The sequence below is a fragment of the Muscardinus avellanarius genome (assembly GCF_963383645.1).
Source record: "Muscardinus avellanarius genome assembly, chromosome: 18".
Taxonomy (NCBI): Eukaryota; Metazoa; Chordata; class Mammalia; order Rodentia; family Gliridae; genus Muscardinus; species Muscardinus avellanarius.
The window spans coordinates 41,141,850-41,169,625 of NC_137804.1; the positions used below are offsets into that span (position 1 = coordinate 41,141,850).

General features: G+C 56.2%; 2 protein-coding genes across 2 annotated transcripts in view; both read left to right on the plus strand.

Moving 5' to 3' along the window:
* NIBAN3 (niban apoptosis regulator 3) lies at window positions 1-22,759 on the plus strand (the record flags this gene model as incomplete). The annotated part of the gene is made up of 14 exons (XM_080715426.1): window positions 1-55; window positions 699-829; window positions 1,183-1,308; window positions 2,764-2,878; window positions 3,759-3,926; window positions 4,326-4,441; window positions 4,509-4,586; window positions 4,704-4,866; window positions 5,856-6,043; window positions 7,052-7,210; window positions 7,736-7,852; window positions 10,258-10,369; window positions 11,557-11,640; window positions 22,605-22,759. 14 exons carry the CDS (start codon window positions 1-3, stop codon window positions 22,757-22,759), a joined length of 1,767 nt encoding a protein of 588 aa, XP_080571552.1.
* The window catches only part of COLGALT1 (collagen beta(1-O)galactosyltransferase 1), a gene marked incomplete at its 3' end in the record, with an annotated part of 13,815 nt that continues 8,767 nt past the window's right edge, over window positions 22,729-27,776 (plus strand). Inside the window, exons 1-3 of the mRNA XM_080715212.1 lie at window positions 22,729-23,024; window positions 24,150-24,260; window positions 25,626-25,743. Of these exons, the coding sequence (XP_080571338.1) occupies window positions 22,777-23,024; window positions 24,150-24,260; window positions 25,626-25,743 (477 nt within the window). The 5' untranslated portion in view covers window positions 22,729-22,776. The remainder of the gene's footprint in view (window positions 23,025-24,149; window positions 24,261-25,625; window positions 25,744-27,776) is intronic.

Genomic DNA, 27,776 nt, shown 5'->3' on the forward strand with positions numbered 1-27,776 from the left:
ATGGGCGCGCGGCCCTCCAGCCCCTTGGACGCAGAGCAGCAGCGGCGGCTGAGGCGTGAGCAGAGGGTGCGGGGCGGGCGGCTGGGTGCTGGGCTCAGTGCTGGGCTGGGTGCTGGGCTCAGTGCTGGGCTGGGTGCTGGGCTGGGTGCTGGGCTCGGTGCTGGGGTGCCTGTTTATGTCACTGCTAGACAAGCAATGGATACTTTCTTTTTAGTGTAACTATATGCCAAATTTTGCATGGGATATACTTATACTGAAAAGGATTTATTTATTATTTATTTATTTATTTGTGTGTGTGTGGTACTGGGGGTGGAACCCAGGGGCTTTTCTACCCCCCAGCTATCTGGGTGTGATGGAGCACGGCTGTCATCTCAGTACTTGGGAGGCTAAGGCAGGAGGACCGCAGGGTGGAGGCCAGCCTCTGTAACTTAGACCCTGAGCTACTTAGGCCCTCTTTCAAAGTAAAAAAATAAAAGGGGCTGGGAGTGTAGCTCAGAGGTAGAATGCCCCCGAGTTCAATCTCAGGCACCCCCCACACACACACACACACACACACGCACACACACACAGCGCGGGAAAGCCTCCCAGGCAGAGGCCGGGTCCCTGGCGGGGAAGCCGCGGCCGCGCTTTGCACCGCGGTCTGGCCGGGTGATGGGATCCGGCCCCGGGTGCCCCGTTCCCGCCGCTCTGTCCCGCAGGCCAGGCGGACGCGCTGCTGAGGAGCCTCCTGCCCCGCTACCGCGCCCAGCTGGCCGCCTCGGTGCTCGCGCAGGTCTGCGAGGAGCTGGGCCCCCGGGAGCCCGCCCGCGCCCAGCTGCTGCCCAGCAAGGTGCGGGAGGCCGCTGTGGCCGGGGGCGCTCAGCCGGGGGGGGGAGGCGACCCCAAAGACGACACAGCGAGTGTAGGACGAGGAGACGGCCGCCGCCGCCTCCCAGGACCAATAATAATAATAATAATAATAATAATAATAATAATAATAAAGAATAAAAAATAGGGCTGGGGTGTAGCTCGGAGGTAGAGTGCCCCTGGGTTCCATCCCCGGTAGAAATAAGGAAGGAGAGAAAAGGAGGTGGCGGGAAGGACGGCCGCAGGTGGGGGCCTTTCGGCCCGGGCAGAACCTTCCCGGGGGAGACTGGGGGTCACCAGCCCGGCCCCTGACCCCGCCGGCCGCTCCTTCTGCAGAAGCTGCCCCGCGTCCGCGAGCACCGAGGGCCCCTGTCCCAGCTGCGGGGCCGCCCGCCCCGGTGGCAGCCGGTGTTCTGCGTCCTGCGAGGGGACGGCCGCCTGGAATGGTTCAGCCACAGGGAGGTGAGCGGCCGCAGGTGTCCCGGGGCGCGGCGCCGGCCACAGCCCCCTGCCTCTTCCAGACATCCCAGATCAATCCAGAGTCCATATGCTATCCGTCTCCTTCTGTGCTGGCGGGTAAACTGAGGCCCGGGCCGGCAGGAGGAAGATGGGCCGACTTGTGGCCCGGCGCTGTCAGCCCAGCCCAGGCGCCTGGAGAGACGCCCCAGCCCTGGGGCTCCAGCTGTGGAATGGGATGAAGCTGGCTGTCCCGTGCCTCCGGCTGGGGAGTGGGGTTCCCCGAGAAAATCCTCCTCTGGGATTGGGTACAGAGCAGGTGACAGGTACTGGGCGCTGGACTGTGGCAGAGGCAGAGAGGGCAGAAGAAGGGGGGATGGAGGGAGGACGGAAGAGGAGGAGGCAGGAGGAAGGATGGAGGGGAGAGGGATTGGGGTGGGAGAAAGGTTCGCAGCCAGCCTCAGCAACCCAGCGAGGCCCAGCAACTTAGTGGGACGCTGTTTCAAAATAAAACGTAGCTTGGAGGTAGACTGCCGGTGGGTTCAATCCCCTGTACAAAAGAAAAAAAAGAAAAAGAAAAGAAAAAGCCGGGTGTGGTGGCGCACACTTGTAATCCCAGTACTTGGGAGGCTGAGACAGGAGGATCCCGGGTTGGTGGCCAGCCTCAGCTACTTAGTAAGGCCCTCTGCAATTTAGTGAGATCCTGTTTCCAAATAAAGAATAAAAACCGGGGCGACCCGCGCTTGGGAGGCGGAGACAGGAGGATCGCGCAGGTTCGAAGCCAGCCGCGCTGGCTTAAGAGACCCTGTTTCCAAAAATTAAAAAAGTATAAAATAGGCCTGGGAGTGTAGCCTGGAGGTAGAAGGGCTTCCAGGAACCCCAGTACCACCAAAAAAGAAAAAGATAAAAGAAAAATGGGAGGGGAGCGGGTGTGGTGGCGCACGCTTGTAATCCCAGTACTTGGGAGGCTGAGACAGGAGGATCCAGGTTCGCAGCCAGCCTCAGCCACTTAGAGAGACCCTCTGCAACTCAGTGAGACCCTGTTTCCATAAAAAGGAATAACAAAGCCGGGCGTGATGGCGCACGCTCGTAATCCCAGCATTCCGGAGGCTGAGACCTGGAGGATGACAGTTCCCGGACAGCCTCAGCTACTTAGTGAGGCCCCCTGCAACTCAGTGAGACCCGGTTTCAAAATAAAGAATAAAAAGTAGGGCAGGGGGGTGTAGCTCGGAGGTCAAATGCCCCTGGGTTCCATCCCCAAACCCGCAAAAAAAAAAAAAAAAAAAAAAAAAAAAGAATAACAAATAGGACTGGGGGTGTGGCTCCGAGGTAGAATGCCTCTGGGTTCCATCCCCTGTTCTGAAAGGGAAAAAAAAAATTAAAAAAGGGGCCGGGGAGAAGGAGGGAAAGAGGGAGGGAGAGGACATTCTGGGCTGACCGGAGCCGGCCTCCACCCTGCAGGAACTGGAGAGCGGCGGGCGGCCCCTGGGCTCCGCAGCCCTGACCGGGTACACGCTCCTCACTTCCCAGCGTGAATACCTGCGCCATCTCGACGCTCTCTGCCCGGACCCCTCAGGTGAGGCTCCCGGGCCCCAGGACAGCTGGGAGCTTCCTGGGCGGCGCTGTGGACACTTGGAGTGGGGTCCGGCCCCAGCCTCTCCGGGGTGAGGACAGCCTCAGAAACTTAGCGGGACCCTGTTTCCAAAAAAAAAAAATAAATAAAGACGGGCGTGGTGGCCCATGCCTATAATCCCAGTACACGGGAGGCTGACGGCAGAGGATTGCAGGTTGCCATAGCAACTTAAAGACACCCTCAGCACACTGGGCACGCTCGATCCCAGTCCTTGGGAGGCTGGGACAGGAGGATCACAGGTTCAAAGTCAGCCGCAGCTACGTAATGAGGCTCTCAGCAACTTAGTGAGAGCCTGTTTCCAAATAAAGAATAAAAATTAGGCTAGGGGTGTAGGTCAGAGGTAGAATGCCCCCGGGTTCAATCCCCAGTATCGAAGAAAAAAAAAAAAAGAAAGAAAGAAAGAAAAAGAAAAAACTCTCAGCAGCCTAGTGAGACCCTGTTTCAAAACAAAAAATAAAAAGGCTCAGCATTCGGGAGGCTGAGACAGGAGGATCGTGGTTCGCTGCCAGCCTCAGCTACGACTTAGTGAGCCCCTCTGCAACTCAGTGAGACCCTGTTTCAAAATAAAGAATAAAAAATAGGGCTGGAGGTGTAGCTTGGAGGTAGAATGCCTGGGTTCCATCCCAAATACTGTAAACAAACAAACAAACAAACATAAAATAATAAAAGTGGAGCACCCTGTGGCACCCACAGTGGGGCTATACTGATTACAGAACAACCCCCCATGGCTGGGCTGTCCTGGGTGTTCCATGGGTAGTTTCTCCTACCGGTGAGTGGACGGATGGACGGACAGATGGACGTTGGTTTGACCCCTCTCTTCCAGGAGACCCTGCACAGGGAGAGCCTGACCCCCTCCTCCACGCGCCAGTGAGTTTTCCCCTGTTCCTGCATCACCCCTACCGCGGCCACCTCCGCTTCTCCGCGGCCACCCGGGAGGCCCAGCGTGCCTGGAAGCTGGCCCTGCAGGGCGGCATCCGGCTCCGGGGCACAGGTGAGCGGGGCTGGGCTCGGCCAAGGCCAGCTGCTCTGTCCCTGTGGGGCGTCTCCAAGCCTCAGTCTTCTTTCCCGTGAAATGGGGTCCTGGGGACACCCGGCAGCGAGGAGGAGGGCTGTCACACCGGGGACGAGACAGACGCGCCCTCTGGGAGAGCAGCCCGAGGGGTCAGGGAGGGGAGCCCATCTGAAGGGGCAGGGGGTGGCGTGTGGTCTGAGCCCCGGGTCAGGGGGCTGCGGTTGTGCTTGGGTGTCCTTTTCCTGCTGGATGAATAAGAGCTGGTGATGGCGCGGAGGGCGCTGGCCCTGGCAGGGGTTCGCTGCTGCCAGGGTCCTGAGGCTGTGGCCCGGGGGCGCTGGTCCTGGGGGGCGCGGGCCTGAGAGCCGCCGCGCTCAGTCCTGCAGCGGAGCCCGGCCCCCGCCGCCCGCGCCTTCCTGGACGCCGTCCGGCTCCACCGGCAGCACCGAGGCCACTTCGGCGAGGACGACGTGACGCTGGGCTCGGACGCGGAGGTCAGTGCCCGCGGGCCGCGCGGGCAGCGGGGGGGGGGGGCGCGGCGCCCACCGGCCTGCCTTGCAGGTGCTGACCGCCCTGCTGATGCGCGAGCGGCTGCCGGCCTGGGGGCTGCGGGGGGCCGGCGCCGGGGCCCGGGCCGAGGTAGGCGGCGGCGGGGGGCGGGGGGGGCGGGGGGGCGGGGGGCGGGCCCCTCCCCCCGCGCGCGCCCCAGCTCCCCGGGTCCCCGTCGGTCTCCCCGCACTCCACCGGCCCCGGCAGCTCCTGGACGCCGTCTACACCGCCGTCCTGGCGCGGGCTTCCGCGGGGCTCCGCGCCTTCCAGCCCGAAAAGGACGAGCTGCTCGCGTCCCTGGAGAGGACGATCCGCCCCGACCTGGACCAGACGCTGCGGCTGCGCGAGGCCCTGGCCGGCCGGCTGCGGGGTGAGGCGGGGCGGGGCCAGGGCGGGGGCGGGGCCAAGGCGGGGCCAGGAAGGCGGGGGCGGGGCCTCGATGGAAATGAGGTGTCGGTAGGGGCGGGGCCTAGGGAAGTACGGTGGGGGAAAGAGCAGGGGCGGGGTGCAGGGCGTGGTCGAACCCAGGAGTGGGTGGAGTCAGGAGGCGGCACGTGGGCGTGGCCAGTGCAGATAGGGCGTGGCCTGGAGGGAAATGAGGTTTCCGTAGGGGCGGGGCCTAGAGCCTGTGGGACTCTCAGTGTGGGAGAGCCGGGCGTGGTGGCGCAGGCTTGTCATCCCCGCGCTTGGGAGGCTGAGACAGGAGGGTCGCGCAGGTTCGAAGCCAGCCTCAGCTACTGAGTGAGGCTCTCAGCAACTTAGTGAGACCCTGTTTCCAAATAAAGTATAAAATAGGTCTGGGAGTAGAGTCTGGAGGTAGAAAAGCCCCTGGGTTCCACCCCCAGTACCACACACATACAAAAAAAAAAATCACTGTGGGAAAAGAGAAGTGGTATGGCCTCAGGGCGCGATAAAACCAAGGAGTAGGTGGGGTCAGGAGGCTGTGGGCGTGGCCACGACAAGGGGCGTGGTCAGGACCCTCAAGGGCGAGGAGGGGGGCCCTGGAAGGAAGCGAGGTGTCCTCAGGGCGCAGGTCTACAGGGAGCCTGCGATACAAGATCCTGGAGGAGGGACAGGAGGGTGTTGGTGGGGGGCGTGGCTTATAGGTAGAATGGGCGGGGCCTGGAGGATGAAGCTAAATTAGACCGTGCTAGGGCGTTGGGGCGGGACCGGAGCAGGCAGGGGCGGGGCCTGGGTGTGGTCTAAATGCGGGGTGGGCGGGGCCTGGGCAGATGCAAATGGAAGGCCTGACACTGGCTAGAGAGTCAGGGAGCGAGGGGGTGCCCAGAGGGGGAGGGCGCCTCTGTCCACCTGGCCCTGCTGAGCCCCAAGACCCCAGGCCAGTGCCTCCCCCTCCAGCGGATGTCCAGGGCCCGCTGGAGTCCTGCCTGTGCCGGGTGGACGCGCAGCTGCCCCAGGTCACGCAGACGCTGCTGAGCACCGTGGGAGCCACCCTGGAGGCGGTGCGGACCCTCCTGGCCCAGGGCGTGGGCCGGCTGTGCGGCCACCTCCGCGAGGACCCCTCGGGCCCGCGGCTGCGCCGGGAGGTGAGCACGGCCCTGTGTCTTTTCTGGGACCCGCCCTCGCTGCTGTCGCCTTATGAGGGACCACGTTTTTAAACGTGAGGGAAGGGAGAGGACAGCGATCCTCCTGTCTCAGCCTCCCAAGCGCAGGGATTACAAGCGTATGCTACCGTGCCCGGCTAAAATCTCCATTTTCTAACCACTTCTCCGGGAACTGCCCCTGGCATGTGGCTACGAGGCTTTCTGTGCCTGGCACACAGAAGCAGTTAGATGCTACTGCAGTGGTCAGCTATAATTCAGAGCCGGGCGTGGTGGCGCACGCTTGTAATTCCCGCGCCTGGGAGGCTGAGACAGGAGGATCGCGCTGGTTCGAAGCCAGCCTCAGCTACTTAGTGAGGCTCTCAGCAACTTAGTGAGACCCTGTTTCCAAATAAATAATAAAATAGGTCTGGGAGTATAGCCTGGAGGTAGAAAGCCTCTGGGTTCCACTCCCAGTACCACAAAACAAACAAACAACTATAATTCAATTATAATTTTTCTGTGTGTGCATTGGTACTGGGGACTGAAACCAGGGACGTTCTCCCTCTGAGCTACAGCCCCAATTCTATTTTAGCTTTTTCTATAAGAACATGGCCTCACTCAGTTGTCGAGGCTGGCCGCGAGCCTGCGATCCTCCTGTCTCAGCCTCCCGAGTACTGGGATTGCAAGCGTGGGTCAGCAGGCCCGGCTGTTTCTCTGTGTCCAAGCACAGCTGTGTTAGAGTGTGCCCTGTGCAGCCAGAGCCCTTGCAGCGAGGCCTCGGGCAGCGCCCAGGGATCATCTCAGCAGGACGCCCGCTCCCGTCCCCCCTCAGGCTCGCTGGCATTGCTTGTGACTGTTTTTTCAGGTTTTCCCATTTCCACGCCCGCCCGGGGCAGTCATTGGGCTCTGACTTCCTTGGCTGCTGTGGGATGTCTCCACACCTTTCTCCTGCGTGAACCGGCGGGCCTGGGCCCTGCTTCCCTTGCTCAGGGGTGTCTCTTCCGGGCTCAGGTTTACGTCTTTGGGGAGATGCCGTGGGACCCCGCGCTGATGCAGAAGTGCTACCGGGAGGCGGCGCGGATCCGGGGGCGCCTGGGGCAGCAGGTGGCGCCGTTTGGCTTCCTGGGGACGCAGAGCTTGGTGTTCGGTATCCAGGATCTCGCCCAGCAGGTGAGTGTGAGAGGGAGGCCGGGGGGCTAGCCAGGAAGCAGCATCCACGCACGGAGGCCGGGGCGTCGGGCAGGGAGCCGACCCTCGCTCGGCAGCCCCCAGCCGGCGTGCGCGCAGGGGGACAGGCTGGACCCCAGCCGCGCAGGAAGCTCTGTCTGCCACAGGGAGCACAGGCTGTCAGGGTCGGGCCTGGAGGAGGCAAAGGAGGTGGGACCAGGGTGGGGCTGCCCCTGGGGGAAAGTGAGGAGCTTCTTGAAGGCCGGAGACGGGATTCGGGATTGGGGTAAGCGTGGTGCGGTAGGAGGCGGGGATGAGAGGAGCCGCCTGGCACAGCTGCTCAGCCTGCACACACCCGGGCGTTCTCAGCGGGGGCTGAGGGCTGGCTCTCCACGGGGCCAGACTGGCTGAGATGACAGCCTGGAGAAGGCCATCTGGGAGGCCGCTGGGCAGGGCGCAGCTGGGCCAGAGGGACCCAGAGGGCCAGAACCTGGACTTTCTGGGTCAGTGCAGCACCTCTCCCTGCAGCTCATGGCTGATGCCGTGGCCACCTTCCTGCAGCTGGCTGACCAGTGTCTGACCACGGCGCTGGACCGCGACCAGGCTGCTCAGCAGCTGGAGAAAGTCCGGGGGCGCACGCTGAAGGTGAGGGGGAGGGGAGGGGGCAGCCGGCGCTCCAATGGCCCTGGACAGCGCCGGTGTGTCCCAGTGGCTGCTGGACAGCGCTGGTGTGTCCCGGTGGCTGCTGGACAGAGCAGGTGTGTCCTGGTGGCTGCTGGACAGCGCTGGTGTGTCCTGGTGGCTGCTGGACAGAGCATGTGTGTCCTGGTGGCTGCTGGGAAGCGCTGTTGAGTCCCGGTGACTGCTGGACAGCGCTGGTGTGTTCTGGTGGCTGCTGGACAGCACCATTGTGTCCCGGTGGCTGCTGGACAGCGCTGGAGTCCCGGTGGCTGCTGGACAGAGCTGGTGTGTCCTGGTGGCTGCTGGACAGAGCTGGTGTGTCCTGGTGGCTGCTGGACAGCACCATTGTGTCCCGGTGGCTGCTGGACAGAGCTGGTGTGTCCTGGTGGCTGCTGGACAGAGCTGGTGTGTCCTGGTGGCTGCTAACAGCACCATTGTGTCCCGGTGGCTGCTGGACAGCGCTGGAGTCCCGGTGGCTGCTGGACAGAGCTGGTGTGTCCCGGTGGCCGCTGAACAGCGCCGGTGTGTTTCACAGAAGTTCACGTCGGACTGCGCGGCGGCGCGGAGGGAGCAGGTCCGCGGCTGGCTGCTGCGCATCTTTTGGCCCTTTGCGCTGAGCCAGTTGCAGCCGAGCTTTAGAGCGGTGAGCAGACAGACGCGCAGGCGTCCCCCCCCCCCACGCCTCTGGAAAGGGACCGCAGGGTCCTTCCCTGGCAGAGCGCCGCAGCCCCTTGCAGCTCCGTCCCCTGAGCTCTGGAGGCTCTCTAGATATTGGTGGTACCGAGGGTGGAACCCAGGGGCTTTCTACCTCCGGGCTTTCCTCCCAGACCTATTTTATACTTTATTTGGAAACAGGGTCTCACTAAGTTGCTGAGAGCCTCACTCAGTAGCTGAGGCTGGCTTTGAACCTTGTGTGATCCTCCTGTCTCAGCCTCCCAAGCGCGGGGATGACAAGCGTGCGCCACCACACCCAGCCCTTTTTTATTCTTTATTTTTACCTCCCTAAGTAGCTGAGGCTGGCTGCAAACCGCAATCCTCCTGTCTCAGCCTCCCAACAGGGTTTCACTAAGTTGCAGAGGGATTACAAGTGTGTATCACCATGCCTGCCTCCTATTTTATTTATTTATTTATTTATTTATTTATTTATTTATTTATTTTTGGTACTGGGGGTTGAACCTAGGGGTATTCTGCCTCCAGGCTCCAACCCCAATGCTATTTTTTTTTAATTCTTTACTTGAAACGGTCTCACTAAGTCACAGAGGACCTCACAAAGTAGCTGAGGCTGGCCAAGAACCTGTGATCCTCCTGTCTCAGCCTCCCAAGTACTGGGATTACAAGCGTGTGCCACCATGCCTGGCTATTTTTATTTTTATATTAAAAATTAATTAATTGCAGCACTGGGGATGGAACCCAGGACATTCTACCTCCAAGATACACCCTCAGCTCTGTTTTATATTCCTTATTTTGAAACAGGGTCTCACTAAGTTGCAGGGGGCCTCACTAAGTAGCTGAGGCTGTCCGCAAATTGCGATCCTCCTGTCTCATCTTCCCAAGTACTAGGATTACAAGTGTACATCACCACACCCAGCTATTTTATTTTTTATTTTTATTTATTTATTTACTTTTTGTGGTACTGGGGATTGAACCTAGGGGCATTAGACCTCCGAGCTACTCTCCCAGCCCTATTTTTTTATTCTTCATTTTGAAACAGGGTCTCACTGAGTTGCAAAGGGCCTCCCTAAGTAGCTAAGGCTGGCCACGAACCCGGATCCTCCTGCCTCGGCCTCCCAAGTGGCTATTTTTATTTTGAAACAGGGTTATAATTACTAGGTTGCCGAGAGTCTCACTAAGTTGCTGAGGCTGGCCTAGAACCTTAGATCCTCTTATCCTAGCCTCCCAAGTATCGGGATCACAGGCGTGCGCCACCATGCGTGGCTCCGAGATGTATTTCTTACCACTGGGGTGTCTGGGGAGGCGGGGCTGGAGGGACCTGCCCCTGCCCAGGCATTCCAGCTCCGTCTGCCTGTGGCCGGAGGCGGAAGGGCTACGGAGCTGGCGCCCGCTCTTGTGCCAGCGATATCAACAACCACAGACCCCTCGGGAGCTGGCCTCCCTGCAAAGGACCACCCCACACCTGGGACTGAATTCCCAGGACAGGAACTTTGGGGACAAATTTGAGCCACGGCCTCTCTTTCCTCCAGCCTTTCCTCCCAGCAGCCCTGGGGCGCGCGGGCCACCAAGTCCATTTTACTGATGGGGAAATCGAGGCAAGGCCCCTGTTCGTCAGGGCCGGGGCGGGCTCGACCCACCCCCCGGGTCTCGAGAGGCTCGTGTCCAGCCTCTCTTGCCTGTGACCCCCGTGGTTCCAGGAGCTGCCCAGCATCGAGGGGGCCGTCCTGGCCACGGGCAGCCAGGTCCTGACCGCAGAGGGAATCTACGAGGACGTCGTCCGGGGCGCCCTGCTGCAGAGGATCGACCGCGGTGAGCCGCTGGCCGGGACTCGGGGGAGCCTGGCGCCCCTGCCCTGTGGGCGAATCCCCACTGGGGCCCCATCGCCTCTCACTGCTCTGAAACATTTGCCCTCTGACCTAGGGTCAGGCCAGCGGTCCCAGTGGGCAGTGACGGGACTCCCTGAAGGAAGGGCATTAGAGTAAGGCTTTGAGGATTGTGTAGGAGTTCTCAGGATGAGAAGAAAGAGACACAGTTCAAAGACTAGGGATAAAACAACAGCACTGGGGGGGCCTTTCTATATCTAATTGAATAGCCATTCTGTATTTCCTGGGGCTGGCACTGGGGCCAGCGTTCTCAGATTTGGGGTGGGCCCCTCAGAAGCTCCTGGGTGGGGAAGCAGACCTCAGGTTTCTCCTACCTCATCAGTTCCCGCATGAACCAACGCCCAACCTCTGATGGGGTGCCTCTGTGGGGGGGTCGAGCAGCAGGACAGTGGTCCAGCCGTATCATGGCACTCACCCCGTGTGAGGGGCAGGGTGGAGGCTGCTGGGGAATGTGTGCAGGGCCTTGAGTGGGATTTTATTGTGGAGGCAATAGGGAGCCATAGAGGATGTGTGAGCAGAGAGTGAGAGCAGCCAGACTGGAAGCTCAGGAGGAGGCTGGGGCCATGGTTCTGGGAATAAAGAACAGCCCCAAGTAGTGACAGCAGCCACGGGGACGGAGCCCAGGGGTGAGAGGGTGAGAACAGAGAGGATTCTCAAAGCACCTGTATTTGAAGGCCAGAAAAAGGAGGTAGAGACAGGACAGACAGGAGGCAGAAACCTGAGGATGCCAGTAAATAAGGGCGAGGCTTTGCCGGTGCTCCGTGGGCAGCCAAACCGTGTTCCCTTAGACGACCCGAAGTCCTCGCTGGAAAGGAGTCATTCTCTAAATGCAAATTTAAATCCAGAAGCCGGATGAGTTTCAGATCCTAGAGGTGGTCTGTGTCCTTAAGGGGCCCATCTTCAATTGATTAGTGATGTCTGCCCGGATCTTCAGGTCGGTGGGTGGGGCTGGCAAGCTCCAGGTGAAGAGTACAGGGATCCATTAGCAATGTCTGCTCTGGACACAGCCTGGCCATAGAGCCAGGCACTGGTGTCGGGGCTTTGCCTCCAACCTTGGTCCTCTTTGACAGCTGCGCTCCCCCAAATGCACTGGGGGTTTATCTCCTATTTCAGAATTGATGAAGGCCCTTGGTGCCAGCAACACACCCGACCCTCAGGCTGACTGCCAGGAGCCGCCGCGGGACCAGGGGGTGGCAGGTGAGGATGTCATGGGTTCCCAGCCACAGCAGTGAATTTCAGGGCCCGTGGGGTTATGGCAAGTGTGGTTTTGTGGACGAAATAGCATGCACCTCGGCTCGGCTGGGCGTGAGTCCAGGTGACGGAGAGGAAGCCAGCGGGCGTCTGGGCCACAGAAAGACCCTCCAGGCCCAGGCCCCAGTGTGCGTGGGGCTCGGCCTGCGGGGCCGAGCCAGTGACAAGTGTGTGTCCCGTTTCTCATCTGGCCAAAGCCGGGGGTCTTCCAGCAGCCTCCTCCCATCCCAACCCTGGGAAGGGTCCTGGGAGCGCTCCACACGGCCCTCACTGTAATACCTTCCCCTGCACGCGCGGGTTCAGTGGGTAAATCTACCAATGGGAAACCTCGGCGTTTATTTAATTAATTAATCGATTGATTGATTGATGGGTGCTGGGGAGGGAACCCAGGGGCATTCTATCTCTGAGCTACACCCCCAGGCCTATTTTTTATTCTTTTTTTTTTCTATTTTTTTAATCTTTTTTTTTTTTTTTTTTTTTTTGGCAGGTCTGGAACCCAGAGGCATTTGACCTCTAAGCTATACCTCCTGCCCAATTTTCTATTCTTTATATTGAAACCGGGTCTCACCGAGTTGCAAAGGGCCACACTAAGTAGCTGAGGCTGGCCGCGAACTGCGATCCTCCGGTCTCAGCCTCCCAAATGCCAGATTACAAGCGTGCGCAACCACGCCCGGCTTTTTATTCTTTATTGTGAAACAGGGTCTCATTAGGTTGCCAAGGGGCTCACTAAGTAGCTGAGGCTGTCTGCGAACCGCGATCCTCCGGTCTCAGCCTCCCAGCTTGACCTCGGGGTTTAGCACCAGCGAGCTTGTCATTCCCACAGCGTCTCTGTGATGCTTCCCACGGAGCGGCCCTGCCTGGGGCCAGCGCCCTGCTCAGCCACAGGCTTCAGTGTTCTTCAAGAACCTTCTGAGCCGGGCGTGGTGGCACACGCTTGTCATCCCAGCATTCGGGAGGCTGAGACCGGAGGATCGCGGTTCGCGGATAGCCTCAGCTACTTAGTGAGGCCCTCGGCAACTCAGTGAGACCCAGTTTCAAAATGAAGAATAAAAAATAGGGCAGGGGGTGTAGATCGGAGGTTGAATGCCCCTGGGCTCCATCCCCAGACCCACAAATAAATAAATAAATAAATAAATAAATAAATAAATAAAATATTGGGCAGAGGGTGTAGGGCAGAGGTCGAATGCCCCTGGGCTCCATCCCCAGACCCACAAATAAATAAATAAATAAATAAATAAATAAAATATTGGGCAGAGGGTGTAGGTCGGAGGTCGAATGCCCCTGGGCTCCATCCCCAGACCCACACACACAACAAAAAATCCACGTTACTGAGCGTTTACTGGGTTCCAGGGCCCTTGATGGTTTTCTTTTAGTATTTGTAGCTTTGTCACTTACAGATGAGAAGACAGAGGCTCGGCTCTGAGGGGAGGGACTTGCTCCAGGCAGCCAGGCCCCACCTGTGCTGGAATCCACACCGCCCAGGGCCTTCTCCTACACCGATGAGTGTCCAGCTGGAATGTCGAGGCCGAAGCTGGTCCAGATTCTAGGCTTCTGTCACCACCGTCTCCAGAAAAGCAGTTCTCATATCCAGCAGCTTCAGTGCATTTTCTAAAAACCCTCTCCAAGCAGTAGGACTTTTTTTGTGTGTGTGTGGTGCTGGGGGTGGAACCCAGGGGCTTTTCTACCTCTGGGCTATACTCCCAGACCTATTTTATATTTTATCTGGACACAGGGTCTCACTAAGTTGCTGAGAGCCTCACTCAGTAGCTTGGGCTGGCTTCGAACCTGCGCCATCCTCCTGTCTCAGCCTCCCAATGCTGGATGACAAGTGTGCCCACCACGCCCGGCCGCAGTAGGACTTTTTATAAAAAAAAAAAAGTGTCCATTTGATACACACATACACATCTCATTGTTTTGAGTGGCTTTTTGACTATATTGAAATTAAAATGAGATTACTGCCCATTTGTAATGCTTGGTTAATTTTAGGTTAATTATTTATGGCTATTACCTACTTTTCAGAGACGCTTCTGTCCGTCATTCTTTTTTTTTTTTTTTTTTTTTTTGGTGGTACTGGGGCTGGAACCCAGGGGCTTTCTACCTCCGGGCTACACCTCCAGCCCTATTTTATATTTTATTTGGAAACAGGGTCCCACTAAGTTACTGAGAGCGTCGCTAAGTAGCTGAGGCTGGCTTCGAGTCTGGGTGATCCTCCTGCCTCAGCCTCCCAAGTGCTTGGATTATATAAGTGTGCGCCACCACGCCCGGGTCTTCATTCTTTTCTTTTCTTTCCTTGGTACTTGGGATTGAACCCAGGAACATTCTATCTCTGAGCTATACCTCTAGCCCTTTTTGTTTTTTTATTTGGAAACAAGATCTAGCTAGGTCGCTGAGGCTGGCTTCAAACCTGTGATCCTCCTGTCAGTCTCCCAAGTACTAGGCCTGCCTTTCTTTCTTTTCTTTTCTTTTTTTCTTTCTTTCTTTTTCTTTTTTACTACACCCAGAGGAGTTTTACCTTTGATCTATACCACCAGCCCCTTTTTTAAATTAATTAATTAACTTATTTATTTATTTTTGCGGGTCTGGGGGTGGAACCCAGGGGCATTCTACCTCTGAGCTACACCCCCAGCCCTATTTTTTATTCTTTTTTTTTTTTTTTTTTGGTGGTACTGGGGTTCCTGGAAGCCCTTCTACCTCCGGGCTACACTCCCAGACCTATTTTTACATTTTTATTTGGAAACAGGGTCTCCTAAGCCAGCGCGCAGCTAGGTTCGAACCTGCGCGCTCCTCCTGTCTCCGCCTCCCAAGCGCGGGGATGACAAGCGTGCGCCACCACGCCCGGCCTTATTCTTTATTTTGAATCAGGGTCTCACTGAGTTGCAGAGGCCTCGCTACTCAGGCTGTCCGTGAACCGCGATGCTCCAGTTTCAGCCTCCTAAGTGCTGGTGTTACAAGCGTGCGCCACCACGCCTGGCTAAATTATTTTATTTTAAATTTTTAAAAAATTTATTTATGGCCGGGCGTGGTGGTGCACGCTTGCAATCCCCGCGCTTGGGAGGCGGAGACAGGAGGATCGCGCAGGTTCGAAGCCAGCCGCGCGCGCTGGCTTAGGAGACCCTGTTTCCAAATAAAAGAAAAATATGAAAATAGGTCTGGGAGTGTAGCCCGGAGGTAGAAGGGCTTCCAGGAACCCCAGTACAACCAAAAAAAAAAAAAAAAAAAAGATTTATTTATGCCAGATGTGGTGGTGCATGCTTGTAATCCCTGTACTTGGTGTGCCGGTACTGGGAAATGGCTTTGGTACTAATTTATTTATTGGAAAATAGCTTTGGTGCGGTGCAGACATGCAGGCAGGGAGGAGGAGGTGGCTGTTACCCTGCAGAGTTCCGGGCACCGAAAGCAATTAGCGAGAACACAAGAGTTGTAGCCCAGGGCCTTCAGATTTTAAAGATAAGTTTATATAATAAATAACTTCTAGTAGATAGACTAAAATTCCCAAGGACTGGGAGGGGGGTACAGGCCTTCTTCAAAGAGGGCAGATACCACGGGCTCTCTGGCTTTGTTAATTGTCAGAGACAGGGGCATGCCTGCACCTACTGGAAGAGGGCCTTTGGCCAAGCAGAGTGTAAGATAAATAAACCCTCACAATCATATCAAAAGACTTGTACAGAGACTGGGTACAGAGTACTTGTACAGACTCGGATCAATGTAACATTGAACTTGAGTTATCAGTCAGGAGTACTATTGGTTAAAAAAGATGGGAGATGGCCGGGCGTGGTGGCGCACGCTTGTCATCCCCGCGCTTGGGAGGCGGAGACAGGAGGATCGCGCTGGTTCAGAGGCAGCCTCACTGGCTTAAGAGACCCTGTTTCCACATAAAAAAGTAAAACAAAATAGGTCTGGGAGTGTAGCCCATGGGAGTGTATCCCAGAGGTAGAAGGGCTTCCAGGAACCCCAGTACCACAAAAAAAAAAAAAAAAAAAAAAAAAAAAAAAAAAAATATATATATATATATATATATATATATATATATATAATAAAATAAACTAAAGAGTAAAAAAATAGGAATGGGGGTATGGCTCAGAGGTAGAATGCCCCTGAGTTCTAAACCCAGTACCACTAAATAAACAAATAATAAATAAATAAATAAAAAGTAAAAAGTAAGACTGGGGATGTGGCTCAGAGGTAGAAGGCCTCTGGAATTTATGTATTTATTTATTGTGTGAAATTGGGGTTACAGCCAGGGGCCTTCTACTTCTGAGCTATACCACCAGCACTTTTATTTGTGTGTGTGGGTCTTGGGATAGAACCCAGGGGCATTTGACCTCCAAGCTACACCCCCTGCCCTATTTTTATTCTTTATTTTGAAACAGGGTCTCGCTGAGTTGCAGAGGGCCTCGCTAAGTAGCCGAGGCTGTCCGCGAACCGCGATCTTCCGGTTTCAGCCTCCCGAATGCTGGGACTACAAGCGTGTACCACCACGCCCGGCTACTTTTTGTGTGTGTGTGTGCGCGGTACTGGGGGTGGAACCCGGGGGCATTCTACTTCCGAGCTACACCCCCAGCCCTATTTTTTATTCTTTATTTGGAAACTGGGTCTCACTGAGCAAGGGACCTCACTAAGTAGCTGAGGCCGTCCACAACCTGAAATCCTCCGGTCTCAGCCACCCAGACAGTGGGATTACAAGTGTGCCACCACACCTCGCTTCCCCAGCACTTATTTATTTTGTGTGTGTGGTACTGGGGATTGAACCCAGCGGCATTCTATCTCCGAGCTTTTTCCCCAGCCCTATTATTTACTTACTTACTGACTTTCTTACTTTATTTATTTATTTATTTGGAAGCAGAATCTCACTGGGTTGCTGAGAGCCTCACAACTTGCCGGGGTTGTCCTTGGACCTGTTTTCCCGCTCTCAGCCTCCCCAGTACTGAGATTACAGGTGTGCACCACCACAACCAGCTCTTTGTAATTTTAAAAAAATTTTTTGTTGAGACCGGAGGATCGCAGTTCCCAGACAGTCTCAGTTACTTAGTGAGGCCCTCTGCAACTTAGTGAGACCCTGTTTCAAAATAAAGAATAAAAAATAGGGCAGAAGATATAGCTCCGAGTCGAATGCCCCTGGGTTCCATCCTCAGAACTGAAAAAAAAAAAAAATTGTAGCTGAGTATGGTGGCACGTGATTATAATTCATGTACTTGGGAAGCTGAGACAGGAGGACTGCAGGGGCCCAACCTCAGCAACTCAGTGAGACTTTGTTTGCGTGGTGGCACACGCTTGCAATCCCCGCAGCTTGGGAGGCAGACACAGGAGGATCGTGTAGTTTTGGAGCCAGCCTTGCTGGCTTAAGAGACCCTGTTTCCAAATAAAAAGTATAAAATAGGTCTGGGAGTATAGCCTGGAGGTAGAAGGGCTTCCGGGAACCGCAGTACCACCAAAATAAATAAATAAATAAATAAATAAATAAATAAATAAATAAATAACGCCAGGTGCAGTGGCGCACACTTGTAATTCCAGCATTTGGGAGGCTGAGACAGGAGGATGGCGGTTCGTGGACAGGCTCAGCTACTACTTGGTGAGGCCCTTTGCAGCTCAGTGAGACCCTGTTTCAAAATAAGGAATAAAAAAAAATAAAACTAGGGCTGGGGGTGTAGCTTGGAGGTAGACAGGTAGACAGGTTCAAATAAAATAATAATAATAATAATTATAGTTACAGATTGGGAGAATATGGTTTGGGGAAACTGTTCCCCGGGGACCCCTGCTAGGGTCCCGGACACACTTTCCCCCAACCCATAACAAAACCCAAAATGACCAAAACCAGAAAAAAAAAAAAACGTAGATTCTTGTCCTAAGCTAAGAATAAATATGCATAGCTTGGACAGTTGCTGGTGATTTAAAGAAGTTTATTAAAAAGATAGAAATACAGGAGATAGTCACAGCCCTGTGCCCGAGAGAGGGGCACAAGGGGGCAATTCGAATGAATCTACCAGAGAACCCCAGTATACGGAGTGCTTTTATCCCGACCGAGTCTACGGCAGGTCCTCTGACCTGTAGATATGCTGCCCTATCTCCAGCCCCGGCTCTGCTGTCTCCAGCCGGATTTGCCACGGAAGGGGGTGCGGCGGCCCCATCTCCCAACACCTTTTGTCCCCCTCCCAAGATGTGATAAATTGTTTCTCCAGGATCTGGGATTTCCTCCCATCCCTGGCTCCGGCTTTCTTTCCTTCTCTTTAGAAATGTAAATTACAAGTCCCTCCTTTCTGCTAGCCCTGGCTTTCTTAGTATAAACGATATATTTTTAAAATTGAGCCGGGCCATGGTGGCGCACGCTTGTAATCCCCGCGCTTGGGAGGCTGAGACAGGAGGATCGCCTAGGTTCGAAGCCAGCCTCAGCTACTGAGTGAGGCTCTCGGCAACTTAGCGAGACCCTGTTTCCAAATAAAATACAAAATAGGGCTGGGAGTATAGCCCGGAGGTAGAAAGCCTCTGGGTTCCACCCCCAGTACCACCAAAAATAATAAATAAATAAATAAATAAATAAAAATAAAATTGGAAATCTTTCCCAATACTGGTACATTAATACATTTTAAAACCTCTTCCCAATACCAGTACAATAATAATAATAATCATATAGGCTGGGGAGTATAGCTTAGGTAGGATGTCCCTGGGTTTCAACTGAGTACAAAAAACAAACAAACAAACAAACAAAAAACTTAGCCGGTCTGAGACAGGAAGGTCACAGTTCACGGCCAGCCTCAGCTACTACTTAGTAAGGTCCTCTGTAATTTAGTGAGACCCTGCTTCAAAATAAATAATAAAAAAGGCCGGGCGTGGTGGCGCATGCTTGTAATCCCCGCGCTTGGGAGGCGGAGACAGGAGGATCGCGCAGGTTCGAAGCCAGCCGTGCTGGTGTAAGAGACCCTGTTTCAAAAATATAAAAAATAGGTCTGGGAGTGAAGCCCGGAGGTAGAAGGGCTTCCAGGAACCCCAGTACCACAAAATAAATAAATAAATAAATAAATTAATTAATTAATTAAAAAACTTGTTTTTTTTTTTTTTTAAGTATCTGAGTTGCTGAGGGTCCGGCTTAGTTGCTGAGACTTGAACCTGCGGCCTCCTATCTCAGCCTCCCTAGAAAAGGGATTGCCGGGGCACGGCACCATGCCTGGCAATTTTTTAATTTACTCCCACTGGGCTAGAACCTGCCATCCTCCTTCCTCTGTTTGACCTTTTTCTTCTGGTTACTAATAGCTGTATTTTTAGGATAGCAACTTTTCATGGTTATAGGAATAGATTTATTTTCTCAGCTTGCTGTGGGCTTTTGGGGTTTGTGGACTCATTACAAATCTCTCTTCCTGGGGAACCAGGGGTGCTGAGGGGGCGCTCTGCTGGGGCTACAGACACCCCCGCTCCAGGCTGCTTCCCTGCCGAGCGGACAGCTCTGGCTGACCTCCTCTGCTTGCCAAAAATGTCAGCTGTTCCCGGAGGTGGTCCAGCTGCTTCCGGCCGGCCTCCAGGGAATTCCCTCGACTTCCTCCTGGGTCAGCTTTCAGAGGGACCGGACCCTCTATGGACACAATTTCTTTCCACTCTGTTCTCGAGTTTTCTGCCTCTCCTGAGTTTTCAGTCTCTTCGTCCACCTTCTGAGCTAAATTTGTGCTCGACAGGCAGGGGCCCGTGGCCCCATGGTTAGCACTTGCCCGGGTTCCAGCCCCAGCACCTCGAAGTGTAAACAGAAACTGCACCCCACGGCCTCCTCCGCTGCCTTCCTCTAACTCGGGCGGGCCGGATGGACGCAGCTGTCCTCCCGGAGCGGCTGCGACAGGAACCGCCCGCCCTTAGGCAAAGCCTTTGTTTCCTGGCGGCCTCTGTTTCTCTTACTCCAGGGCCCACGTTGTTGGGAGGCTGAGACAGGAGGCTCACTGATTTGAACCCAGTCTCAGCCTTAGTGAGACCCTGTTTCAAAATAAAAATAAAATTAAAAAATAGGGCTGGGCAGTACTTAGTGTTGCAATTTAAATGGTGCTGTGAATTTATTTATTTATTTATTTTTGGTTCTGGGAATGGAACCCAGGGGCATTCTACCTCTGAGCTATACCCCCAGCCCTATTTTTTAGAGGGTAAAAAAAAAAAAAAAAAAAAAAAACATGGTATTGTGGAGCCGAGTGTGGTGGTGCATGCTTGTAATCTCAGCATTTGGGAGGCTGAGATGGGAGGATCCAGGTTCACGGACAGCCTCAGCTACTAGTGAGGCCCTTATCCACCTAGTGAGACCCTGTTTCAAAATAAAAAATAAGCCGGGCGTGGTGGCGCACGCTTTTAATCCTCGCGCTTGGGAGGCTGAGACAGGAGGATCGCGCTGGTTCGAAGCCAGCCTCAGCTACTTAGTGAGGCTCTCAGCAACTTAGTGAGACCCTGTTTCCAAATAAAGTATAAAATAGGTCTGGGAGTATATCCTGGAGGTAGAAAAGGCTCCTGGTTCCATCCCCAGTACCGCCAAAATAAATAAATTAACAAATAATACAAATAATAAAAAAATAGGGCTGAGGATGTCGCTTGGAGTTAGACTGCGTCTGGGATCCATCCCCAGTACCGCAATACATACATACATACATACAGACATAGTGCTGTGGGCTCTTTTTCTTTTTCTTTTTCTTTTTCTTTTTTTTTTTTGTAGGTCTGGGGATGGAACCAGGGGCACTCTACCTCCTTGCTACACCCCCTGCCCTATTTTTTATTCTTTATCTTGAAACCGGGTCTCACTGAGTTGCGGAGGGCCTCACTAAGTAGCTGAGGCTGTCCGTGAACCGTGATCCTCCGGTCTCAGCCTCCCGAATGCTGGGATGACAAGTGTGCGCCACCACGCCCGGCTGTGTGGGCTTTTTCTTAATCAACTAAAAGTTTGTCGAACAGAAAAATTAAAACTAGACCTGGGTGTGGTGGCGCACGCTTGTAATCCCAGCATTTGGGAGGCTGAACCCGGAGGATCGCGGTTCGCGGACAGCCTCAGCTACTTAGTGAGGCCCTCCGCGACTCAGTGAGACCCGGTTTCAAAATGAAGAAGAAAAAATAGGGCTGGTACATAGCTCGGAGGTAGAATGCCCCTGGGTTCCATCCACGGTACTGAAAAAAAAAAAAAGATTAAAACTAATAGACAGCTCGGAGTGGCTTTAACAAATCTTTTTTTTTTTTTTTTTTTTTTTTTGCAGTACTGGGGGTGGAACCCAGAGGCTTTCTACCTCCGGGCTATACTCCCAGACCCACTTTATATTTTATTTGGAAACAGGGTCTCACTAGGTTGCCGAGAGCCTCACTCAGTAGCTGAGGCTGGCTTCGAACCTGCGCGATCCTCCTGTCTCGGCCTCCCAAGCGCGGGGATCACAAGCGTGTGCCACCACGCCCGGCTTTAACAAAGGTTTATTAAAAATTCAGTAGGAAACAGAAAAGGAAAAGCAGCGTGCGGGGCACACGCTAGAGAGCCCGAAAACGGAACTCTGACCCCTTTTCAGGACCGCGGCCTTCAAAGAGATGTAGTATGGGTATGTTCTTATCAGCGTCACCAAGGCAACGGGCTGGTAACTTATTCCTTAGGTGGGTGGCGCCTCTGCCCCCAGACAGTGCACAGGGGTCTGGAATGCACCTGCCCTCGCCCCTATTGTACCGGGCGTGCTGGCTGTTCATCAACCAGGGTGCTTCAAAGCCGCACGGGATTTACCTTTCCTATACCCAGGCCGGGTCACAGAGGTAATCAGAGGCACTGATCCCGCTACTTATTTCAGGGTTAAAGGCTCTCATTGTCTCTGAGGCTTTTTCTATACATTAATCATGAGAACAAAGGGCAAAAACAGAGGGAAACTGCACTGTGTTGGCTGCCGCCCCTGCCTGCCTGAGCGCCTGCGCAGCACCCAGACCCTGACGGCTTTTTACATTTTGCAAATGACTACCAAACCAATTTTCCAATACCAGCACACCTGGGAGGCTATGACAGGAGGATTACAGGTTCAAAGCCAGCCTCGGCAACTTAGGCTCTTTGCAACTCCGTGAGACCCTGTTTCAAAATAAAGAATAACATCGGAGCCGGCTTGTAATTCCAGCATTCAGGAGGCTGAGATAGGAGGTTCGTGGTTCGAGGACAGCCTCAGCTACTTAGCGAGGCCCTCTGCAACTCAGTGAGACCCGGTTTCAAAATAAAGAATAAAAAACAGGGCAGGGGGTGTAGCTCGGAGGTACAATGCCCCTGGGTTCCATCCCCAGCACCTCAAAATAAGTAAGTCAGGGCTGGGGGTTTCGCTCAGAGGTAGAATGCTTCTGGCTTCAATCCCCAGGGCCATTAAAAAAAAAAAAAAAAGCCGGGCGTGGCGGCGCACATTGTAATCCCCGCGCTTGGGAGGCTGAGACAGCAGCGCCTGGCTCCATCCTTCCGCCAAACCTATGGGGTCCCCAGAATCTGACTACAGGACACCGGGCTTGGCGGCCCTGGGAGGGGGCTGGATTAAGACGCCCTGTGGACACCCTGGGGCCTTAATCTCAGCACCCCTAAGGCGGGGTCCAGGAGAGGGCAGGCGCCTGGGTGCCAGACAGGTTCCAAAGCCAAATCTCGGGGTTTGGCGTTCTCTGGGCTTGTATTACTTATTTATTGTGGCGCTGGGGATTGCATCCAAGGACATTCTACCTCTAAACTATTCCCCCGCAGTCCGACTTTAATTTTTATTTTGAAACAGGGCCTAACGAAGTGGTCAAGGTTGGCCTCGAACTCGCGATCCTCCGGTTCAGCCCCCAGATACCGGATCGCGCGGGCCTGGGCCACCACGCCCGGCTCCCTGCGCCCAGGAGGCGGGAGTGGGCGGGGCCTCTGTGACGTCACGCGGGCGTTGCCCGGCGCCGTCGGAGGGCAAGTGTCGCTCTGGCGCTTTAAGGCCGTCGGGAGGCGGGGCCCGGTGGGCGGGCCCTGGCCGCTGACTGGACGCCGGGCGCGCTCCTCGTCTGTAGGGCGCTCGTCAGGGGCGGGGCCTCGACGACCGAGGACCCCTTTAAGGCGCGGCCGGCGTCCGCCGGCAGAAAAGCGGCTTAAAGGCGACGCGTGGCGCGATGGCGGCGGCCCCGCGCGCGGGCGGCCGGGGGCTGCTGCTGCTGCTGCTGCTGCTGCCGGCGCCGCCTCGGGGCGGGCCGCCGGGCGCCCTCGCCTACTTCCCCGAGGAGCGCTGGAGCCCCGAGTCGCCGCTGCAGGCGCCGCGCGTGCTGGTGGCGCTGCTGGCGCGGAACGCGGCCCACGCGCTGCCCGCCGCGCTGGGCGCCCTGGAGCGGCTGCGCCACCCGCGCGAGCGCACGGCGCTGTGGTCAGCGGGGCGGGGGTCAGCGGGGTGGGGGGGCTGTGGTCAGCGGGGCGCGGGGCCAGCGGTGGTCAGCGGGGCGGTGGTCAGCGGGGCGGGGGGCCAGCGGTGGTCAGCGGGGTGGGGGTTAGCGGGGTGGGGGGTGCAGTGGTCAGCGGGGCGCGGGGCCAGCGGTGGTCAGCGGGGTGGGGGGGCTGTGGTCAGCGGGGCGCGGGGCCAGCGGTGGTCAGCGGGGCGGGGGTCAGCGGGGCGGGGGGCCAGCGGTGGTCAGCGGGGTGGGGGGGTGCGGGGGTCAGCGGGGCGGGGGTCAGCGGGGTGGGGGTGCGGGTCCGCGGGGGAGGGCTCCTTTCTGGGCTGTCCTGACTTCTCTTTTTCTTTTTTTTTTTTTTTGGACTGGCGATCGGGGTCATTCTACCTCCAAGGTATCCCCAGCCCTTATTTTATTTTATTTACTGGGGGCGGAACCCAGGGGCTTTTCTACCTCCGGGCTATACTCCCAGACCCATTTTATATCTTATTTGGAAACAGGGTCTCACTAGGTTGCCGAGAGCCTCACTCAGTAGCTGAGGCTGGCTTCGAACCTGCGCCATCCTCCTGTCTCCGCCTCCCAAGCGCTGGGATTACAAACCTGCGCCACCACGCCCGGCTATTTATTTATTTATTTATTTATTTTTGCGGGTCTGGGGCTGGAACCCAGAGGCATTTGACCTCTGAGCCACACACCCCCCTGCACAATATTTTATTCTTTATTTTGAAACCGGGTCTCGCTGAGTTGCGAAGGGCCTCACGAAGTAGCTGAGGCTGTCCCTGTACTGCGGGCCTCCAGTCTCAGCCTCCGGAATGCTGGGATTACAAGCATGCGCCGCCACGCCCGGCCTGATATATGGATTTTATATTAAGTTGCACGCACTTGACAGCATGGTTGTAAGATCCCAGCTCCTCAGAAACAGGCCTCTGTTCACTAATAGGTTTTTCCAAAATCAGCTTGTTTAATCCACTTTGTGCCTGGGGAACCAGCCCCATCTTCACTCCCTTTCAGATGAGGAAGCTGAGGCGGGGAGCGGGCGGGGACCGGGCGGGAGGAGCCAGCTGCTCCTTCCTCTATCCTGCTTACTGTCCCCTGGCCCGCAGGGTGGCCACGGACCACAATGTGGATAACACCTCTGCTGTGCTGCGGGAGTGGCTGGTGGCTGTGAAGAGCTTGTACCATTCTGTGGAGTGGCGGCCAGCGGAGGAGCCCAGGTGAGTGCCAGCCCCCGTCTGACTGGGCTGCCCCTCTGTGCACAGCCCTCCGTGGCTCCCTACTGCCCTGCCCCAGAACCACAGGCCTTCAGCCCGACCCTCCAGCTGACCACAGGGCACGGAGCTCTGACTGTTCATGTACAGGTCAGCTCCACAGACGGGCTCCTCCGGCCAGGCCGTGCCCTAGTGGGTCCCTCGCCTGGGATTCTCCACTCCTCTGCTCTCGGGTGGACGCCTGCTTCTCCTTAGCAAGTCCAGGGCCAGCCCTCTGCTGTGTGGCTCCGTGACGCCCTGGGCATGGGGACACCCTTCTGTGGATTGAACGCGGGGCCGTCTCCTCAGCCACCCTTTTTATTTTTTCGTTTCGGTCCTACATCCCCAGCAGTACTGGGGATGGAACCCAGGGGTACTGTACCTCCGAGCTACACACCTAGCCCATTTTTTTTTTTTTTTTTTTACTCTTTTTAATTTTGAAACAGGGTCTCGCTGGGCATGGTGGCGCACATTTGTAAACCCCAGCATTCGGGAGGCTGAGACCAGAGGATCACTGTGCGCAAACAGCCTCAGCTACTTAGTGGGGCCTTTTGCAACTCAGTGAGACCCTGTTTCAAAAATAAAAAAGACTAGCCGGGCGTGGTGGCGCACGCTTGTATTCCCCGCGCTTGGGAGGCGGAGACAGGAGGATCGCGCGGGTTCGAAGCCAGCCTCAGCTACTGAGTGAGGCTCTCGGCAACTTAGTGAGACCCTGTTTCCAAATAAAGTATAAGAAAGGTCTGGGAGTGTAGCCCGGAGGTAGAAAGCCCCTGGGTTCCACCCCCAGGACCACCAAAAAAATAAAGAAAAAAGCAGCTGAGGCTGTCTGTGAACAGCATCCTCCTGTCTCAGCCTCCAAATGCTGAGGTTACAAGGGTGCCCACCACACCCCGGCTTATGGCAGTTTTTAAATTCTGAAACAGTATCACAGTAAGTTGCTGAGTCTCACTCCATGGCTGAGGCTGTCCTCAAACCTGCGATCCTCTTGTCTCAGCCTCCCACGTCCTGGGCTCCAGGCCTGCTCCACCGCGCCCGCTCTGGCTCCAGGAGTTCCTCCTTAAGCGCTCTCTGCCCAGATGCAGTGCAGTGCCAGGCCGGCCTCTCCCCCCAGCTCCTTCATTCCCTTCGGGTCCCCGACCTGCGCCCGGCCCTGAGCCCTGAGCTGTTCTTTGCCCCGGGGCTGCCTGGCCCCCTCCCCTGGGCTGGCAGGGCGGGAGCGCCTGCCTGGCCTCAGGCGGCCCGCGTGGGAAGCCCTCCCTGGTCGCCACCAGGCGGCTGGCACCTCCTTGGCTCTGAAGCTGTCCTGCCCACTCCCCTGCTCTCTCCCCGCAGTTCCTACCCGGACGAGGAGGGCCCCAAGCACTGGTCCGACTCTCGCTATGAGCACGTCATGAAGCTGCGCCAGGCTGCCCTGAAGTCGGCGCGGGACATGTGGGCGGACTACATCCTGGTGCGTGTCCCGGGCCGGGGAGCGCGGAGGGGCCGCGCAGGGGTGGGCTTCAGCCCCTCTTTGCAGAAGGGCAAACCGAGGCCGCAGAAGAAGGGCACGGCCCGGGAGGTGCAGCGGGCACGGTGATGCAGCCTGTCATCCCAGTACTTGGGAGGCTGAGACAGGAGGATTGCAGGTTGGGGGTCGGCCTCCGCAACTTAGCAAGACTGTTTCAAAGTAAAAAGACCTGGGGATGTGGCGCTGAGGAAGGAGGCCCCTGGGTTCAGTCCTCAGTAGTCCCCCTCATAAAGAAGAGATACGGCCGGGCGTGGGGCGCACGCTTGTAATCCTCGCGCTTGGGAGGCGGAGACAGGAGGACCACACGGGTTCAAAGCCAGCCTCAGCTACTGAGTGAGGCTCTCAGGAACTCAGTGAGACCCTGTTTCAAAATAAAATATAAAAAAGGTCTGAGAGTATAGCCCGGAGGTAGAAAGCCTCTGGGTTCCACCCCCAGTACCATAAAAAAATAATAATAATAAGAGATGCGTTTGGCTCCCCGCGGTCGGACGCTCGAGCCACCATTGCGAGTGGCCCACGGTGACGACCGACCTCTGGGCCCCCTGCAAGAGCTGACGGGGAGGAGAGAGCGCGTGGAGAGGAGCCGCCAGCTTCCCCTTCCTCCCGCCCAGCCTCCCCTTCCTCCTGCGGCCTGGGCCTGGCCGCCAGTTGCCTCTGAGGGGCGGGAGCGGGCGAGCCTCGGGGGTCATGCCAGGACAAGTGTCCCCGTCAGATCAGGACCCAGACCCGAGCGCGGGGCGGCCCGTGCGCGTGGACAGCGGAGCTGGCGCGGCTCTTGCTGCTCTGCGCACGGCCGCGGCCTCGGTGGGCTTCCGGTGCCGACCCGAGGTCCGCAGGCTCAGCGCCCAGCCCCCCGGGAGAGGACCCTTCCCTGCCTCTGGGTGTCTGGCGGCCGCTGGGGGCGGGGGCGTGTCCCCCTCCTGTCTCTCTGTGGTCGTGACCACTTCTCTGTGTCTTGTTTCTTGTAAGGACGCCAGTCATTGAATGTAGGCCCACCCGAGTGAGGTATCACCTGACCTGATTTACATTTTTTTGGTGATTTTATTTGTATGTGTGTGTGGTACTGAGGACTGAACCCAGGGCCTTCTACCTCTGGGCTACACCCCTAGGCCTATTTATTTATTTATTTATTTGCTGTGCTGGGGATGGAACCCAGGAGCATTCTACCTCTGAGCTACACCCACAGCCCTATTTTTTTATTCTTCTTTTGAAACAAGGGTCTCACTGAGTTGCAAAGGGCCTCACTACGTAGCTGAGGCTGTCTGTGAACCTCCGTCCTCCTGCGTCAGCCTCCCAAACGCTGGGATTACAAGCGTGCGCCGCCACCCCCAACTGAGACTCTGTTTAAAATAAAAAATGAAAGCCAGGCAAGGTGACAAGACAAGCATGCGGGAGGCTGAGACCGGAGGACCGCGGTGCGCGGACAGCCTCAGCTACTTAGCGAGGCCCTCCGCAACTCAGTGAGACCCTGTTTCAAAATAAAGAATAAAAAGTAGGGCTGGGGGTGTCGCTCAGAAGTAGAGTGCCCCTGGGTTCCATCCCCAGTCCCCCCAAAAAAGAAAGAAAGGTGGTCTTGCTAACCTGCTAAGACTGGCCCTACGGTCCTCCTTTCTCAGCCTCCCAATACTAGGATGATAGGCGTGCGCCACCCACCGTGTGACTCCAACCGCTTTAGACACAAGAAAGCCGGGGAAGGGGGAGCTGGGCACAGGCTGGGGCACAGAGGTGGAGCCGGAAGCTTCCAGCACAGAGCTGCTCTGCCCCCTGCCCTCTGCCCCCTGCCCCCTGCCCCCTGCCCTCTGCCTGGGTTTTGCTTCTGTGTGGTTTGAGGCTGACGGGTTTTCACTTTTTTTCCTCCACAATCCTGGGCAGAACCCAAGACACTGGCCCCAAACTCAAAGCCGCTTTGGACACGACATCGTGTTTTTTTCATTTGGGACGTGGGAGAACTGCACAGGGATGTCAAGTTGTTTGTC